The following is a 17,996-nucleotide window of genomic DNA, read 5'->3' as shown; positions in this document are numbered from 1 at the left end:
TGTGTGTAAAATATAGTGTTTCAGTACTTTCAATTTACAAGTATTCATTTTTAAAAATACATAAGACACCAAGCATATACCATTAAGGGTATTTACACGATTCTCCCGCCAAAAAAGACCAAATTGCTGGTACTCTCTCCCTCAGCCTTACAGAAAACAGCCTAAAGGCATCTTATTTATTCTCTTCCTATTTCTCACATTTACTGGTATTTTCTACTTCATACTGCCTACATCAGATAAACTACAGTAATTGAGGATAGATATTGTTATAAATTGATTGCAGGCAGGAAGCCATTACAACTACCTTACCCTACCAATAGTTTTTCAAGTCAGACACAGCATTTTTCTTATTTTTGGTGTCTTCATTTTTTTTTCTGTGGGGTCTGCATAATATTTCCTGCTATAGTAAACTGTTTTACCTACAGTATTGTAAAACAATTTGGAAAAAGAAATACTCAGTAACTTAAAATTTCAAATAGAAAATCTAGGAACTGGCAACTTTGTGTAGATGACCTAACACATTGTCATCACTAGTCTATTGTAAGTTGGTGAGCTTCATATACTGAAGGCACTACACAGCTTTTCATTCCTAATTAGTATACATAATTTGCATTTCCATTGTTTATTGACAAATAACTGGTAAACATTTCTCATGTCTAAAGCTAAAAGTTGTTCCTAGCCCTTCCCATCATGCATGGATTTCAAGCTAAAGAAACTATTACCCATGTATAGGTCAATTTCCTAATTTTTTACCTAAAAATTTGGTCTTAAAAACTTGAACAACACACAAGTATTTACCGTATTTGCCTGTCTCAATTAAATGTCCCCAACAGTTCTCCTAAGGTTGGGCTATGGTGGCAGTTTAAGTATCAACTCCCATCTCCCTCTGTCACACATACCTACAGTTGTTTCTTTGCAAGGTAACATTTGTATCGAGACTTTGTCTCTATATGTAAACAGTGTTAAGGTCTAAGACATCTTTCTTCTTGTTAAAGAATGCATTATAAATATAAAATGAGTAGCAGAAATCTATGTGTGAGAGAAACTTGGGAGTTGACATCATCACCATCACCAGTATCCCATTTTAGAAGAGTAAAGGAAACCAACAGTCTGCATGTTACTATTTGAATTGCATTCAAGCTCATAGATAAGAAAATATTCAGCATGCTGTTCACATCTTACATAAGGCCAAAAGTAGAAAATGCTTCTTAAGTTTGGTTACTGCATCTAGAAAAGCTCAAGGAGTTTATTGTACAGGAGGTCCAGAAGAGAGCAACAAAGATGGTATTAGAATAAAGAGTACTGCATTACAGGGGAAAGGTGAAGGTCTTAAACTAGACCACCTTGGAAAAGAGAAAAGTGATGGGTACTCTGTTCACAACCTAAAAGTTTTTTTTTATAAAAGACTGATGTAGACAGTGATCAGTTCTTTGAGAAATGTAGGAATAGAACAACCAGAGGACATAACATGAAATTATGTTAGTGACTTGTAATAAAAGATGTGAAGAGGTACCTATGGTGAAACAGTAATGGATAAGTGCAACAAATGAACAAAGACATGATAGATTCAGAAAGCATCCAGAAATTTAAAAAGTTTTATGACTGTGGAGAATGTCTAAGAGATAGAACCCCAGTGTAAAAGTTCCTTCCTTCACAGTTCAAACAGATGATCACAAATAGGGACTATGCAGATGCTCCCTGATTTATGATGGTTCTACTTATGATTTTTTGACTTTACAATGGTGTGATATTCAGCACTTTATTATAAAATAGGCTTTGTGTTAGATGATTTGTCCAATTGTAGGCTAATGTAAGTGTTCTGAGAACATCTAAGGTAAGCTAGGCTAAGCTATGATGCTCAGTAAGCTATGATGTTCAGTAGGTTAGATGTACAGTATTAAATGTACATATCAAATGTATTTTCGGCTCACAATATTCAACTTACGATAGGTTTATCGGAACATAACCCCATCATAAGTCAAAGAGCATCTGTACACACATATGCAAGCTCATGTATTTCTATAATTAGACACCCAGGATAGAATTACATTTACCTAATTAGAAGAATGCAGTTATTCCTTTCTCCTCTATGTAGCTGTTTCTAATGCTGTAGAAAAGTCTGCATTCACATTATGATACAGCAAATACAATTTGGTAAAAGAGCCAGCCATTGTCATGTTCTGAAATTTCATTGTGTATATACAGAATTAAGCAGAAAAAAAAAAAGGTTTTCATTAGAGAAAAAAACTTAGTTCCTCTGTATTTCCCCTTGAACAGGTGCTGCGAACAGATATTGTAATGGACTTGGGTGACTCCTTAAACCCAGCTGTAGACATAGGGCAAGTGGAGGGTGCCTTCATGCAGGGCCTGGGCTTATTCACCCTGGAGGAATTGCGCTACACACCTGAAGGTGTCCTTCTCACACGGGGTCCTGGAGCATATAAAATACCAGGTACATACTAGTTTGATTTGTGTGGTGTAAGATCAAGCTTCGAGTATACCTAAAAATTGTTTCTCTCTTTTTATTTTGAATGTAACATAGTTGAAAATTGGATAGTGAATTACAGCAGCATTATGTTCATATTCCTTAACAGGGATCAGTCTTCTGAATTGTTCTCTTTCTCATATATTGTTTTGAAATTGATAATTGGCTGCAATGTAAGATGTCAAGTTCACAGATGATATTAAACTTGGAAATGAATTTACAAATGAATTTAAGTGTCTTCATCTTCAAACTGATGGAGTGGACTCATACACCTCCATGGTGTAGCAGTTAGCATTCCTGACCGTAATGCATTCATGGGCTGCCCATGGTTGAGAGCATACGTTTGAATACTGATTGTGGCAGTCAGTACACAGTCAGACCAGCTGATCATCCACTCCGAGGGGTTGGTAAAAAAATTGGGTACCTGGCTCAGGCTAGGGTATATATTTTTTTTTTGTTTTGTTTTTTATACTTTGTCGCTGTCTCCTGCGTTTGCGAGGTAGCGCAAGGAAACAGACGAAAGAAATGGCCCAACCCCCCCCCATACACATGTATATACATACGTCCACACACGCAAATATACATACCTACACAGCTTTCCATGGTTTACCCCAGACGCTTCACATGCCTTGATTCAATCCACTGATAGCACGTCAACCCTGGTATACCACATCGCTCCAATTCACTCTATTCCTTGCCCTCCTTTCACCCTCCTGCATGTTCAGGCCCCGATCACACAAAATCTTTTTCACTCCATCTTTCCACCTCCAATTTGGTCTCCCTCTTCTCCTTGTTCCCTCCACCTCCGACACATATATCCTCTTGGTCAATCTTTCCTCACTCATCCTCTCCATGTGCCCAAACCACTTCAAAACACCCTCTTCTGCTCTCTCAACCACGCTCTTTTTATTTCCACACATCTCTCTTACCCTTACGTTACTCACTCGATCAAACCACCTCACACCACACATTGTCCTCAAACATCTCATTTCCAGCACATCCATCCTCCTGCGCACATCTCTATCCATAGCCCACGCCTCGCAACCATACAACATTGTTGGAACCACTATTCCTTCAAACATACCCATTTTTGCTTTCCGAGATAATGTTCTCGACTTCCACACATTCTTCAAGGCCCCCAGAATTTTCGCCCCCTCCCCCACCCTATGATCCACTTCCGCTTCCATGGTTCCATCCGCTGCCAGATCCACTCCAAGATATCTAAAACACTTCACTTCCTCCAGTTTTTCTCCATTCAAACTCACCTCCCAATTGACTTGACCCTCAACCCTACTGTACCTAATAACCTTGCTCTTATTCACATTTACTCTTAACTTTCTTCTTTCACACACTTTACCAAACTCAGTCACCAGCTTCTGCAGTTTCTCACATGAATCAGCCACCATCGCTGTATCATCAGCGAACAACAACTGACTCACTTCCCAAGCTCTCTCATCCCCAACAGACTTCATACTTGCCCCTCTTTCCAAAACTCTTGCATTTACCTCCCTAACAACCCCATCCATAAACAAATTAAACAACCATGGAGACATCACACACCCCTGCCGCAAACCTACATTCACTGAGAACCAATCACTTTCCTCTCTTCCTACACGTACACATGCCTTACATCCTCGATAAAAACTTTTCACTGCTTCTAACAACTTTCCTCCCACACCATATATTCTTAATACCTTCCACAGAGCATCTCTATCAACTCTATCATATGCCTTCTCCAGATCCATAAATGCTACATACAAATCCATTTGCTTTTCTAAGTATTTCTCACATACATTCTTCAAAGCAAACACCTGATCCACACATCCTCTACCACTTCTGAAACCACACTGCTCTTCCCCAATCTGATGCTCTGTACATGCCTTCACCCTCTCAATCAATACCCTCCCATATAATTTACCAGGAATACTCAACAAACTTATACCTCTGTAATTTGAGCACTCACTCTTATCCCCTTTGCCTTTGTACAATGGCACTATGCACGCATTCCGCCAATCCTCAGGCACCTCACCATGAGTCATACATACATTAAATAACCTTACCAACCAGTCAACAATACAGTCACCCCCTTTTTTAATAAATTCCACTGCAATACCATCCAAACCTGCTGCCTTGCCGGCTTTCATCTTCCGCAAAGCTTTCACTACCTCTTCTCTGTTTACCAAATCATTTTCCCTAACCCTCTCACTTTGCACACCACCTCGACCAAAACACCCTATATCTGCCACTCTATCATCAAACACATTCAACAAACCTTCAAAATACTCACTCCATCTCCTTCTCACATCACCACTACTTGTTATCACCTCCCCATTTGCGCCCTTCACTGAAGTTCCCATTTGCTCCCTTGTCTTACGCACTTTATTTACCTCCTTCCAGAACATCTTTTTATTCTCCCTAAAATTTAATGATACTCTCTCACCCCAACTCTCATTTGCCCTTTTTTTCACCTCTTGCACCTTTCTCTTGACCTCCTGTCTCTTTCTTTTATACATCTCCCACTCAATTGCATTTTTTCCCTGCAAAAATCGTCCAAATGCCTCTCTCTTCTCTTTCAATAATACTCTTACTTCTTCATCCCACCACTCACTACCCTTTCTAATCAACCCACCTCCCACTCTTCTCATGCCACAAGCATCTTTTGCGCAATCCATCACTGATTCCCTAAATACATCCCATTCCTCCCCACTCCCCTTGCTTCCATTGTTCTCACCTTTTTCCATTCTGTACTCAGTCTCTCCTGGTACTTCCTCACACAGGTCTCCTTCTCAAGCTCACTTTCTCTCACCACCCTCTTCACCCCACCATTCACTCTTCTTTTCTGAAAATCCATACAAATCTTCACCTTAGCCTCCACAATATAATGATCAGACATCCCTCCAGTTGCACCTCTCAGCACATTAACATCCAAAAGTCTCTCTTTCGCACGCCTGTCAATTAACACGTAATCCAATAACGCTCTCTGGCCATCTCTCCTACTTACATAAGTATACTTATGTATATCTCGCTTTTTAAACCAGGTATTCCCAATCATCAGTCCTTTTTCAGCACATAAATCTACAAGCTCTTCACCATTTCCATTTACAACACTGAACACCCCATGTATACCAATTATTCCCTCAACTGCCACATTACTCACCTTTGCATTCAAATCACCCATCACTATGACCCGGTCTCATGCATCAAAACCACTAACACACTCATTCAGCTGCTCCCAAAACACTTGCCTCTCTTGATCTTTCTTCTCATGCCCAGGTGCATATGCACCAATAATCACCCACCTCTCTCCATCAACTTTCAGTTTTACCCATATTAATCGAGAATTTACTTTCTTACACTCTATCACATACTCCCACAACTCCTGTTTCAGGAGTATTGCTACTCCTTCCCTTGCTCTTGTCCTCTCACTAACCCCTGACTTTACTCCCCAGACATTCCCAAACCAGTAAACAGAGAAGAGGTAGTGAAAGCTTTGCGGATGATGAAAGCCGGCAAGGCAGCAGGTTTGGATGGTATTGCAGTGGAATTTATTAAAAAAGGGGGTGACTGCATTATTGACTGGTTGGTAAGGTTATTTAATGTATGTATGACTCATGGTGAGGTGCCTGAGGATTGGCGGAATGCGTGCATAGTGCCATTGTACAAAGGCAAAGGGGATAAGAGTGAGTGCTCAAATTACAGAGTTATAAGTTTGTTGAGTATTCCTGGTAAATTATATGGGAGGGTATTGATTGAGAGGGTGAAGGCATGTACAGAGCATCAGATTGGGGAAGAGCAGTGTGGTTTCAGAAGTGGTAGAGGATGTGTGGATCAGGTGTTTGCTTTGAAGAATGTATGTGAGAAATACTTAGAAAAGCAAATGGATTTGTATGTAGCATTTATGGATCTGGAGAAGGCATATGATAGAGTTGATAGAGATGCTCTGTGGAAGGTATTAAGAATATATGGTGTGGGAGGAAAGTTGTTAGAAGCAGTGAAAAGTTTTTATCGAGAATGTAAGGCATGTGTACGTGTAGGAAGAGAGGAAAGTGATTGGTTCTCAGTGAATGTAGGTTTGCGGCAGGGGTGTGTGATGTCTCCATGGTTGTTTAATTTGTTTATGGATGGGGTTGTTAGGGAGGTGAATGCAAGAGTTTTGGAAAGAGGGGCAAGTATGAAGTCTGTTGGGGATGAGAGAGCTTGGGAAGTGAGTCAGTTGTTGTTCGCTGATGATACAGCACTGGTGGCTGATTCATGTGAGAAACTGCAAAAGCTGGTGACTGAGTTTGGTAAAATGTGAAAGAAGAAAGTTAAGAGTAAATGTGAATAAGAGCAAGGTAATTAGGTACAGTAGGGTTGAGGGTCAAGTCAATTGGGAGGTAAGTTTGAATGGAGAAAAACTGGAGGAAGTAAAGTGTTTTAGATATCTGGGAGTGGATCTGGCAGCAGATGGAACCATGGAAGCGGAAGTGGATCATAGGGTGGGGGAGGGGGCGAAAATCCTGGGAGCCTTGAAAAATGTGTGGAAGTCGAGAACATTATCTTGGAAAGCAAAAATGGGTATGTTTGAAGGAATAGTGGTTCCAACAATGTTGTATGGTTGCGAGGCGTGGGCTATGGATAGAGTTGTGGGCAGGAGGGTGGATGTGCTGGAAATGAGATGTTTGAGGACAATGTGTGGTGTGAGGTGGTTTGATCGAGTAAGTAACGTAAGGGTAAGAGAGATGTGTGGAAATAAAAAGAGCGTGGTTGAGAGAGCAGAAGAGGGTGTTTTGAAATGGTTTGGGCACATGGAGAAAATGAGTGAGGAAAGATTGACCAAGAGGATATATGTGTCGGAGGTGGAGGGAACGAAGAGAAGTGGGAGACCAAATTGGAGGTGGAAAGATGGAGTGAAAAAGATTTTGTGTGATCGGGACCTGAACATGCAGGAGGGTGAAAGGAGGGCAAGGAATAGAGTGAATAGGTTCGATGTGGTATACCGGGGTTGACGTGCTGTCAGTGGATTGAATCAGGGCATGTGAAGCGTCTGGGGTAAACCATGGAAAGCTGTGTAGGTATGTACACTTGCGTGTGTGGACGTATGTATATACATGTGTATGGGGGTGGGTTGAGCCATTTCTTTCGTCTGTTTCCTTGCGCTACCTCGCAAACGCGGGAGACAGCGACAAAAAAAGAAAAAAAAAATATATATATATATATATATATATATATGTATAACATCATTAATGAGATGGCCTTGATTAGGGTCTTAGCTAGGGAGAAAGAATACCTTCCATGTATTCCCTGTGTGTTGCAGAAGGCAACTAAAAGAATGGGAGCAGCGGGGTGGAAATCCTCCACTTGTCTTTTCCTTTTCCCAAAGAAGGAACAGAGAAGGGGGCCAAGTGAGGATTTTTCCCTCTAAGGCCCAGTCACGTTCTTGATGCTACCTCACAAATGTTGGAAAGAGCAAATATGTAAAAAAAAATATTTGTCATTACCTGCATTAGTGAGGAAGCATCATGAGCAGATGAATGAGCATTAGAAAGAAAATCCTCACTTGGCCCCCTTCTCTGTTCCTTCTTTTGTGCCTCCTTAGCAATATTTACAGTTTGCATGGTTTTATTTCTGAATTATCTGCATGCCTCACATTTTTTACCACACTCATCTGTGACCTTACATCTTCCACTATTACAAACAGCCTCAAAGGGACCCAGTGGTTTGTTGCTGTTTGAATTCCTTTGTTTAACTCAGTACTATAGTAAGCAGAAGAGAGGTAAAAGATCCCATTTTGCAGACATATCAGTTCTTACACATCCTTCACTATGGTTACACGTGATCTTTTTCTCACACTTTTATGTTCAGTACCTTCTCCTGAAATGAAACTGCCTGAAAGTACTACAGAAACAGAAAAATTGAGTAAATGGGTCAAACAATGCTGGAACTGTGTTATGGATCTTGCAACAAATATGAGGGCCATGTACAGTGTAAGTATATTGAGATTTCTGAAAAAAGACATGTCATATGGTCAAAAGGGGAAAATTATCCTTTTGAGAGATTAGTTGGGATTAACCAACCCTTATTTTGATATGTGGATTCTTGCCCAAATGGTCCTTGCTAATATGAGAAAAGTGGACTAGTACTGACACTGCTTTAATATAACATTCAGAAGAGTCCTTGGACTTTATAAAAACCACAAAAGCACAAGATAACGAACACTTAAGTATTGTTATGGAAACTGCGATATTCGGCTGGACAGCTATTAATCTGAAACATGATGTTGGACACTGGCTGCTGCTAAGCCCAAGACCTAAATTCAATTTTTAAGTAAATCTTTTCATGATAGATCATCTCAGAACAATTTCCCTTGAAACACAGCATAACTTTGACGTAAATTCATCTTTATCATGAACTTAACTGAAAGATGTCTTTTACTGTATTTGCAATTCCAGGCATACTTTGTGCATTGATTATTACCACTGTGATACTACTGACAGGTTTCCAAGATATACCGAAGGAATTTAATGTGTCACTTCTGCGGGGAGCACCAAACCCAAGGGCTGTCTTCTCATCTAAGGTATGAATTTATCTGTTCCAGAAACCAAACTCATCTTTGTAGGAAAATTGAGCAGCTAATTAGCATTCTTAAATTTTCAGTGATGGAAGTTACTCGCATCCTCTTTCTTATATACGTGGGAAGGAATTTTGCATAGTCTTTAGTGGATGTCCATTATACACTGGAAAAGGTGGAAATTTTTTCTAATCCTATAGTTGGCATGACTCGAATCTAGTGTGTAACATCAAATTTCTACAGGCAGTGGGAGAGCCACCTCTTTTCCTGTCATCATCAGTTTTCTATGCAATCAAAGAAGCAGTGGCAGCAGCTCGTACTGATCAAGGCTTAGAAACCCTCCTCCGGTTTGACTCCCCTGCCACGGCAGAATGCATCCGCATGGCATGCCATGATTTCCTCACTGAGAAGGTAAACTATCACTGTGAAATTTGGGTTTACAAGAGTGGGCACCTGGTTGTTGTCAAAATGTAAAACACTTTAGTCTTTTCTTAAATTCTTGCACAAAGATACTAGATACTGTCTTCAACATTTATGTTTACTCATCTAGTCTTTTACTCAAGCAGTAGAGTTACACGGATACACAAACCCAAGGTCCAAGTGAGGTGGTCTGGCCCTTAAAAGAGAGAGAGAGAGAGAGAGAGAGAGAGAGAGAGAGAGAGAGAGAGAGAGAGAGAGAGAGAGAGAGAGATAACCAAACCCAAGGTCCAAGTGAGGTGGTCTGGCCCTGAGAGAGAGAGAGAGAGAGAGAGAGAGAGAGAGAGCTCTTCTCACCTTCCACTCCTGCTGTCAACATGTGTAAGGGAAAACAGGTAGAAAAAGAGAATTGCTTTTTCTTGAGCAGCTGTCATGTATCACTCTCCTGTAATTATTCATACTGAATGGAAGGAAGTTTTGCACTTGTGGGGCCCTATCTCTTGACATTCTTTACTATTGTACAAATTCTTATATTTATTCATACTTGTTTGCATTAACCAGTTCTCAGTCATTCTGTTCCATTCATCCACCACTCTTATACTATACAAAATACTTCTTTACATCTTTTTTAGCAATTTTCTTCTTAATCTCACATTCAGTCTTCTGGTTCCTCTATCCCAACATCTCGTGAAGAACTGTTCACTGTCCGTGTCATCAGTCTGTTTTAAAAACCTAGAGGTTGTGAGTTGTGATCTGATCCAGTCACCCCTCTCTCCTCTCCTCCAAGGTGGACAAAGTTAAAGCCTTAAGTCTTTCCCTGTTACTTAGTTTTCTAAATCTTGGTACCATCTGTGTTGCCCTCCTCTGACCTTCTGTTAGTTAAATTTGCACAGCATATTCTAGTTTTGGCCTTATGTAGGATATGAACAGTTTGATAAATATTTCCTTACGCATGCACCTAAAGTTATTCTGATATTTGCCAGAAGAGGGTTTGTCTCCTTTTCTGTTCTCCTAACTGATTAAAGACAATGTAGATTCCCAAGTTCTCACACACAGAATCCTGAAGCTTATTTCCTGAAAGCTAGTAATCACACTGAGGCCTTCTTTCACTTTGTCCCATCCTCCTCACTTTACATATGCTAGGGTTGAATTTCATCAACCATGTATCAGAGCAACTTTGGAATCTGTTTTGGTCCCTTTGTAAGCTTATGCAATCCTCTTTGCTTTTCACTTCCCTCATGATTTTTGCATTACCTGTAGACATATACAGGGAGGAATCCATACTTTTAGGCAAGTTATTCACATAGATCAAGAAGAGTAACAGTCCCACAACAGAACCTTGGGATGGATGAGGGCAAACAAGTATGAATAAGTATGTGTGTATGTATATGTATATGAGCGTGTTATGTACATATATGTGTACATGAGTGGATGTGTGTTTCATTGTCTGTTTCCTGGCACTACCTCACTAATGCAGGAAACAGCAATCAAATATAAGTATAATGATGTATTTTTAGTTTTTATTATTATACTTAATCACCGTTACCCGCATCAGCGAGGTAGCGTCTGGGAACAGAAGAAAGGCCCATCCACTCATATACACTTGTATATACATAAATACCCATACACGCACATATACATACATATACATATCAACATATACACATATACATACACATACACAGACATACATATATATATACATGCACATATTCATACTTGCTTGCCTTCATCATTCCTGCCATTCCTGGTGCTAACCCGCCAGACAGGGAACAGCATCACTATCCCTTGCTTCAGTGAGGTAGTGCCAAGAAAACACACACACAAAAAAAAAAAGGCCACATTTGTTCACACGCAGATCTCTAGCTGTCATGTGTAATGCACCGAAACCACAGTTCCCTATCCACATCCAGGCCCCACAGACCTTCCATGGTTTACCGGAGCCATTTCACATTCCCTGGTTCAGTCCACTGACACCACATCAACCCCGGTATACCACATCATTCCAATTCACTCTTTTCCTTGCGTGCCAGGTACTCATTTTACTGACCAACGCAACAGTTATCCTGTTATGGGTGAGGCATTAAAGGCTAGGAGGAAACACTGGAGTTCACCAGTTATGAAGACTTGCAATGGCCACGCCCTCGAGGGAGTTCCTGGAGGGAACAGGTGGTAGAGATATAGATAGCAGATGTTACTGAATAAACTGTTGTCAGTGTTGCCATCAGGTTGTATATATTTTACCCTATGAACATTTGCTTTCAGTGACATTTCTTTACATCATTTCCTAATACATCTGCTCACTGCTCCCAAGTCATCCTCTCACAGTATTTGTTGGATATTCTTTATACTATCAGTATTTTGAACTCTTGCTTTGCTGAGAGTGGCAACACTCTGGGCATTCAATTTAAAAACTAATGCCTGACCATTCCCACTGTTACTGAAAATCTTAGAAACTCTACAAACAGATTTGATATCCAGTGTATATATTTATTAGGGGCTCCTTCACACTCCTCTTCCCCTAATTTGTATATAATAGACCTGCTTTAACGAAGGCCTTTCAAAATCTTCAATAAGATTCACTGATTCCAAGGAGCATCCGTCTGTACCACTCTGTTTGTAATTACCGATTTGTATTATATGGGGATGGAGTTTACATTCATGGCGCCCCATCTCGTGAACACTTTCTAGTATTGTACAGCCCCTAAAATTTATACATGTCTGCATCAACCATGTCCTCAGGCAATCTGTCCCATGCATCTACCACTCTTACATTACGAAAGTATTTCTTTACATCCTTATTTACGAGAATCTGGTACTACTAAACTTTTCATCTAGGTCTCAGAAAGTTAGGCAGTTGGCCGATTATGACTTCTGCAATATAAATAGACTGAAGTCTACATCATCTACCTGTAAATCTGTGAAAGTAAAGTTGTATGATGCATGCACATTATCTGTAATGTTTACATCCTGTTAATCAGTAGAGAATTATGCATTTATCATCTTTGTACTTCATTTTTCCCCAGATTGAGAAAGCTACACCTGGAACCTTCAAACCTTGGTCAGTGACAGTGTAGCTGAATGCCAAGATGATGGTAGTTGTGAAGGTGAAGCTCAAGAGTGGATGCTGAGGTCAAGTGATGATGAAGCAATCAGAATTGGAGTAACTGTCGAGTTTACCTGAAGTTCATCAGACATTAAGATTTAAGTGCCTGGTGGTCACAAGTATGAGAGACGACAGACACAGGAGCCAATGCATTTATTCAAGGGAAGAGAAACCTATTCTTTACCCCAGGAGTCCCTTCTATCCTCATGAGGTTTCGACAGCACTCATTTGCTCTGTTTTTCAACCCTTGCACCTTCTTGACCTCCAGCCATTTTCTCTTAAAGATACCAGAGTCATTTTGATTTCTTCCCTGTAAGTACTGCCCAAATGCCTCTCTTTTTATATTTCTTCAAATCTGCTCACCTTCCACGTTTCGTATACCACATGCATTTCTTGCACATGCCATCACCGCTTCCCTAAATTCCGTTCCTTACGTACTCTCCACACTTCATTTACTCTCACCTTTTGCCATTCTACACTCAATCTCTCCCGGTATTTCTTCACACAAGTCTATTTTTTAGTTTTACTTAATCTTTACACTTTCTTTCCACTCATATTTTTTCCTCTTTTTTGAAAACTGCAAATCTTCTCCCTCGCATCCACACAACAGTGATGAGACATCCCACCAGCTGCTCCTTTCAGCGATTTACATTCAAAGGTTTCTCTTTTATATGCCAGTCAGTTAATATTTTATCTAATAATGAATGCTAACCAACTCGTACTCACATTTGTATACTTGTGTATATCTCTCTTTTTACACCAGGTATTCCTAACACCTGTCTTTTTCAGCACACACCTCCACAAGCTGTTCACCACTTCCATTCATAACACTGAATACTGAATACCCCATTCCCCCCACCGGGGTGGCGGCGAGAATGGTTGGAGGCAGCATGTATGAATATGTATATGTGTATATATGTATATGTTTGTGTATGTATATGTATGTATATGTTGAAATGTATAGGTATGTATATGTGCATGTATGGGCATTTATGTATATACATGTGTATGTGTGTGGGTTGGGCCGTTCTTTCGTCTGTTTCCTTGTGCATCCTCGCTAACGCGGGAGACAGCGACAAAGTGTGTGTATATATATATATATATATATATATATATATATATATATATATATAGAGAGAGAGAGAGAGAGAGAGAGAGAGAGAGAGAGAGAGCGTCTGGGGTGGGCCATGGAAGGTTGTGTGGGGCCTGGATGTGGAAGGGGAGCTGTGGTTTCGGGTATTATTGCATGACAGCTGGAGACTGAGTGTGAACGAATGGGGCCTTTGTTGTCTTTTCCTAGCGCTACCTCGCACACATGAGTGGGGAGGGGGATGGTATTCCATGTGTGGCGAGGTGGCGATGGGAATGAATAAAGGCAGACAGTGTGAATTGTGTGCATGGGTATATATGTATGTGTCTGTTTGTGTATATATATATATGTGTACATTGAGATGTATAGGTATGTGTATTTGCGTGTGTGGACGTGTATGTATATACATGTGTATGGGGGTGGGTTGGGCCATGTCTTTCGTCTGTTTCCTTGCGCTACCTCGCAAACGCGGGAGACAGCGACAAAGCAAAATAAAAAAAATATAAAAAAATATATATATATATATATATATATATATATATATATATATATATATATATATATTCTTACTCTCTTTGATACATAATGTTTCCCCTTTCTGGCAAGGTACTGCCTGAAACAGATGAACAATGTGCGGGCCTCTGTGGTTTACTGGTTAGTGTTATTGACCATGAGTTAGCACAAGGTCAGACCTACATGGATTCAAATCCTGGGCGTGTCAGTCGACCCACACCCAACCCAGGTGTTCTTCCTTCCCTCTGTGGTGGTCAATAACTAGGTACCTAGCACAGTAATGGTTTCATTTGCTATATTCACTATCTAGCTGTCGAATAAAACACACTGAAACCAGACCACATCATCCACAACCAAGCCCCACGGACGGACTATTCCAAGGTTTCCATTAACCCTTTCATTTGCCTTGATTCAGCCTACTGACGGCTTGTCACACCCCCCCCCCCCTCCCAACTATGTATATATACGTTAATACTTTCCACATGGAAAGTGGGTAGGGGGTTAGGCCTTACATACACCACAGTGAAAGGGCTAAACTTAAACTTTTACTTACATATTTGATACATGAAAAGTATGAGGTATAAGAAGTTTTATTGGTTTTATGTTAAAATGTGACAATTTAGATGTTACATTCCGCCATAAATGTTGCTTGTACAACCATTTATAATTACAGATTATTTTGCTACGTGGCATCAGAGTATGTTACATCAATGTGAGATGCTTTTATGCACACATGATTAAAGAGTGTTAAAAGAATTTTCTTTACTTTCGATATCCAATTGAATTTTTTTTTTTTTGGTGCAGAAGTGCCCGTGGCTGTACGTGATAACCTTTTCGTGCAGGTGACCAAGAAGTTTTCACATTCGTGAATCCTATCTCCATGCAAATATTTTCTGCCATGAAATTCCTTAAAATCTTAAATACTCAGGTGTCTTTTGCTTTTCAATCAGCTCATACTACTCACCTAATTGTTCATGCATAGTTATCTCTCTATATCATCTATGAGGCATCTTGCTTATTATCTTAATATATCATTTATTTCATTCAGCTAATACTTAACTGCTTCGTTTGCTTAAGTTAGCCCGACCAACTATTCTATGGATTACCTTAACCTTTTCACAAGCCTACTGACAATACGTTACCCCCCACAAATACCTTGGTGATCCATTTTTTCCTATACCATGCACAACCTCAAACCCTTCATGAATGCTCACACCCTTCAACATTCCTTCCTTCTATCTACTTCTGAGACTCATCTCTCCCATTCTGACATGTAGATCCTCTTTAGTCTCTCCTTGTTCATCCTCATCATGTATCGAAACAAATTCAGCACATCCACGTCATCTCTTAATCAGAATGTATTTATCAACATTTCTCCGTCTTTCACTGCTATTCCTCACACCATCATCACCGTGCCTCACATCACATGTCTTCAGGCATATCATTTGCAACTTGTTCACCCTCTTCCTCTCTTTTAAACATTCATGGCTTAAGACTCGCTGAACTATAATACTATCAAGCACTTGCCCTTTCTACTGGGCAACAGAGGTCCGACGATCTTAAACCAACCTTCTCCTCCTCCCTCCTCAATGCTCCTTGTGCCACATGGACCTATGTCGTATCACTCACGTCATCTTCCCATGGTGCCATCTGCTTCCACATCCACTCCCAGGTACGGAAAGTAATCCACTTCCTCTCATTTCAGACTTACAATCAAATCATCATGTGTCATCTTACCTTACCATTTCGGTTCAAATTTATTCTCATCTTCGCCCTTCACATAGACTCCTAGACTTATCACATTCTTTTTTCTAATAATTTCACGGAAATGATCAGTACTCACACTGTAAAACTGATCAATAAACTTTACAGTTGTCATATTGTCTTCTCTCTTGGGACACTTTTCAGCTGCTACCATCCTTTTCCTCTTACTGAGCTGTCTGGCTTCAGGTACATTATTTGGTGCTTGTTGATGGTCTTCTATAACACAGATATGTCTTCTCAAAGCGGGCGACCGAAGTGGTAACGCATCCTCTAATTTGGATCTAATGTATGCTGTTGATGTTTTTCTTTTCACCCGTGTTTTTTTCACTGATAATTATCCGTGCATGACAAGATGGGGGGGTTTTCACACATATATCTTTATGTCTTATTAACCTTTACTATCATGCAGTGCAAATTTTTGGATTTCTGCACTCACACACAGTCTCTCTCTGTACCTGTCTGATTCATCAAATATTCTACTTAGCTTCCTGACTACTGCATGAGCCTCTAAAGGATAAAAGGGACTCCGGGGAAATTAAAGTAAAACAAAAGCCGAAGGTCTACAGCTTCAAGCTGACACCGTCTCATCATCTGAGCTCACCACAGTTGGCACACGAATATTCAGAAGTAAAAAATTTTTGGTGTTACCAGACTCTGCCTCTTCGAGGTTACACCGCGGACAAAATGTCGCTTTGGCGAGGCTGTGTCACTGAGAGTACAGTCTCCTCAAGGAACCAATCACTCTCAAGGAGTCTACTTTTCCCTGCTACTTGAAGGAGAGCAGCTTCGAAAAAGTTTTCTGGGTTAGATCAAGATTTTCTTATAAAGTCGCACGCTGCCAGAAAAAAAAAGACATTAGCGTTTTTTCCTCTGTTAGGAAATAATAATATGCTGCTGTATATTCGCGAGGTGACGGAACACGGCCGGTACGTGCTGTGCCTGGTGGCTCAAGCGGGGTCGCTGCTCGTGGCGGTGGTGGGTCTGGTGTTACTGCTGGGGCCGGGGGACCTGCACGACCAGGCTCTGAGGCTCTTCCTGGACACCTCCCACCTCCGGGAGTTCCCCTCGCGAACCATGGAACTCTACTACAACCTCTTCGCCAGCAACCGAATGGGCATCAACATCTTCCTCGGCATCATGGTGTTCACCCACATCATCTGTATCTTCATGTTCAGGATACTGAGCGACCACTTCGGCCGACGGGAGCGCCTGTGGACGCTGTACACGGTGAGGTTCGTTTACAACCTGCACGAGTTCACCCTGGCGTTCTGCGTGGTGTCGTGGCTCGTGCTGGGGAACTGGGCCGGGGTGGAGATGCTACCGCTCCTGAAGACGGGATGGCTGAAGGCCATGAAGATGTACCTCTACGACCACAACACGCAGAGGGTCATCAACGACGTGCAGCTGCTGCTGGACTGCTGCGGGTACGAGCGGGGTTACCAGACGTGGCAGGAGATCCTCAACTGGACGGAGCCGGTGCCGTACTCCTGCTGCCGCCCTGACTCCCTCGTCCCTTGCCCGGTCACCAACGTCCACGTCTTCCTGAGCTACGACTCGGAGGGCTTCGGTGAGCCGCTAGGGACCCGCCTGGTGGAGGGCATCATCAGCGACCGGGAGTGTCCTGACGCTGTACTTCAGTACCTCCTGGAGTGGCCGCTCTCATACTTCCCCATGCTTCTCATCATCTTGTGGCCGTCTTTCGTGTTCGGGAAACTGGCGCTGTCCAGCGTCCACAACGCCACCAAGAACAGGGACCCGCTCGCCCTCACTCCGGCCACCGTCTTCAACTGGCTGGGTCAACCGCCTGTGCCCAAGGACCAGGTATACCCTCACAGTAGGTACTGAGCCTCTTCATTACGGATTTCCACCAAGTACAACGCACCACACACACACACACACACACACGACAATTCAGTCTGGTTTAACACCCCCACAAACAAGTGTTTATTCATACCATACTAACACATAGTAACTACTTCCCGATATACTTATCTTTCTGAGAGAAAAAGGTAGTAATCATAACGTACCTCTCGCTCAGGTTTATACCTTACATCGTGTTCATCAATCTAGT

The 17,996-nt window shown here is 41.3% G+C and overlaps 1 protein-coding gene across 1 annotated transcript in view; it reads left to right on the top strand.

Annotated features, from left to right (window-relative positions):
- Positions 1–14,167, top strand: part of ry (xanthine dehydrogenase rosy) — a 76,589-nt gene extending 62,422 nt beyond the window's left edge. The window contains exons 18-21 of the mRNA XM_071671833.1: positions 2,278–2,452; positions 8,962–9,041; positions 9,279–9,446; positions 12,479–14,167. Coding sequence (XP_071527934.1) covers positions 2,278–2,452; positions 8,962–9,041; positions 9,279–9,446; positions 12,479–12,529 — 474 coding nt within the window. The 3' untranslated portion in view covers positions 12,530–14,167. The remainder of the gene's footprint in view (positions 1–2,277; positions 2,453–8,961; positions 9,042–9,278; positions 9,447–12,478) is intronic.
- Positions 14,168–17,996: the final 3,829 nt, after the last annotated feature.

The sequence above is a fragment of the Panulirus ornatus genome, chromosome 17 (assembly GCF_036320965.1).
Source record: "Panulirus ornatus isolate Po-2019 chromosome 17, ASM3632096v1, whole genome shotgun sequence".
Lineage (NCBI taxonomy): Eukaryota > Metazoa > Arthropoda > Malacostraca > Decapoda > Palinuridae > Panulirus > Panulirus ornatus.
This window is presented reverse-complemented; position numbering and strand designations above follow the sequence as displayed.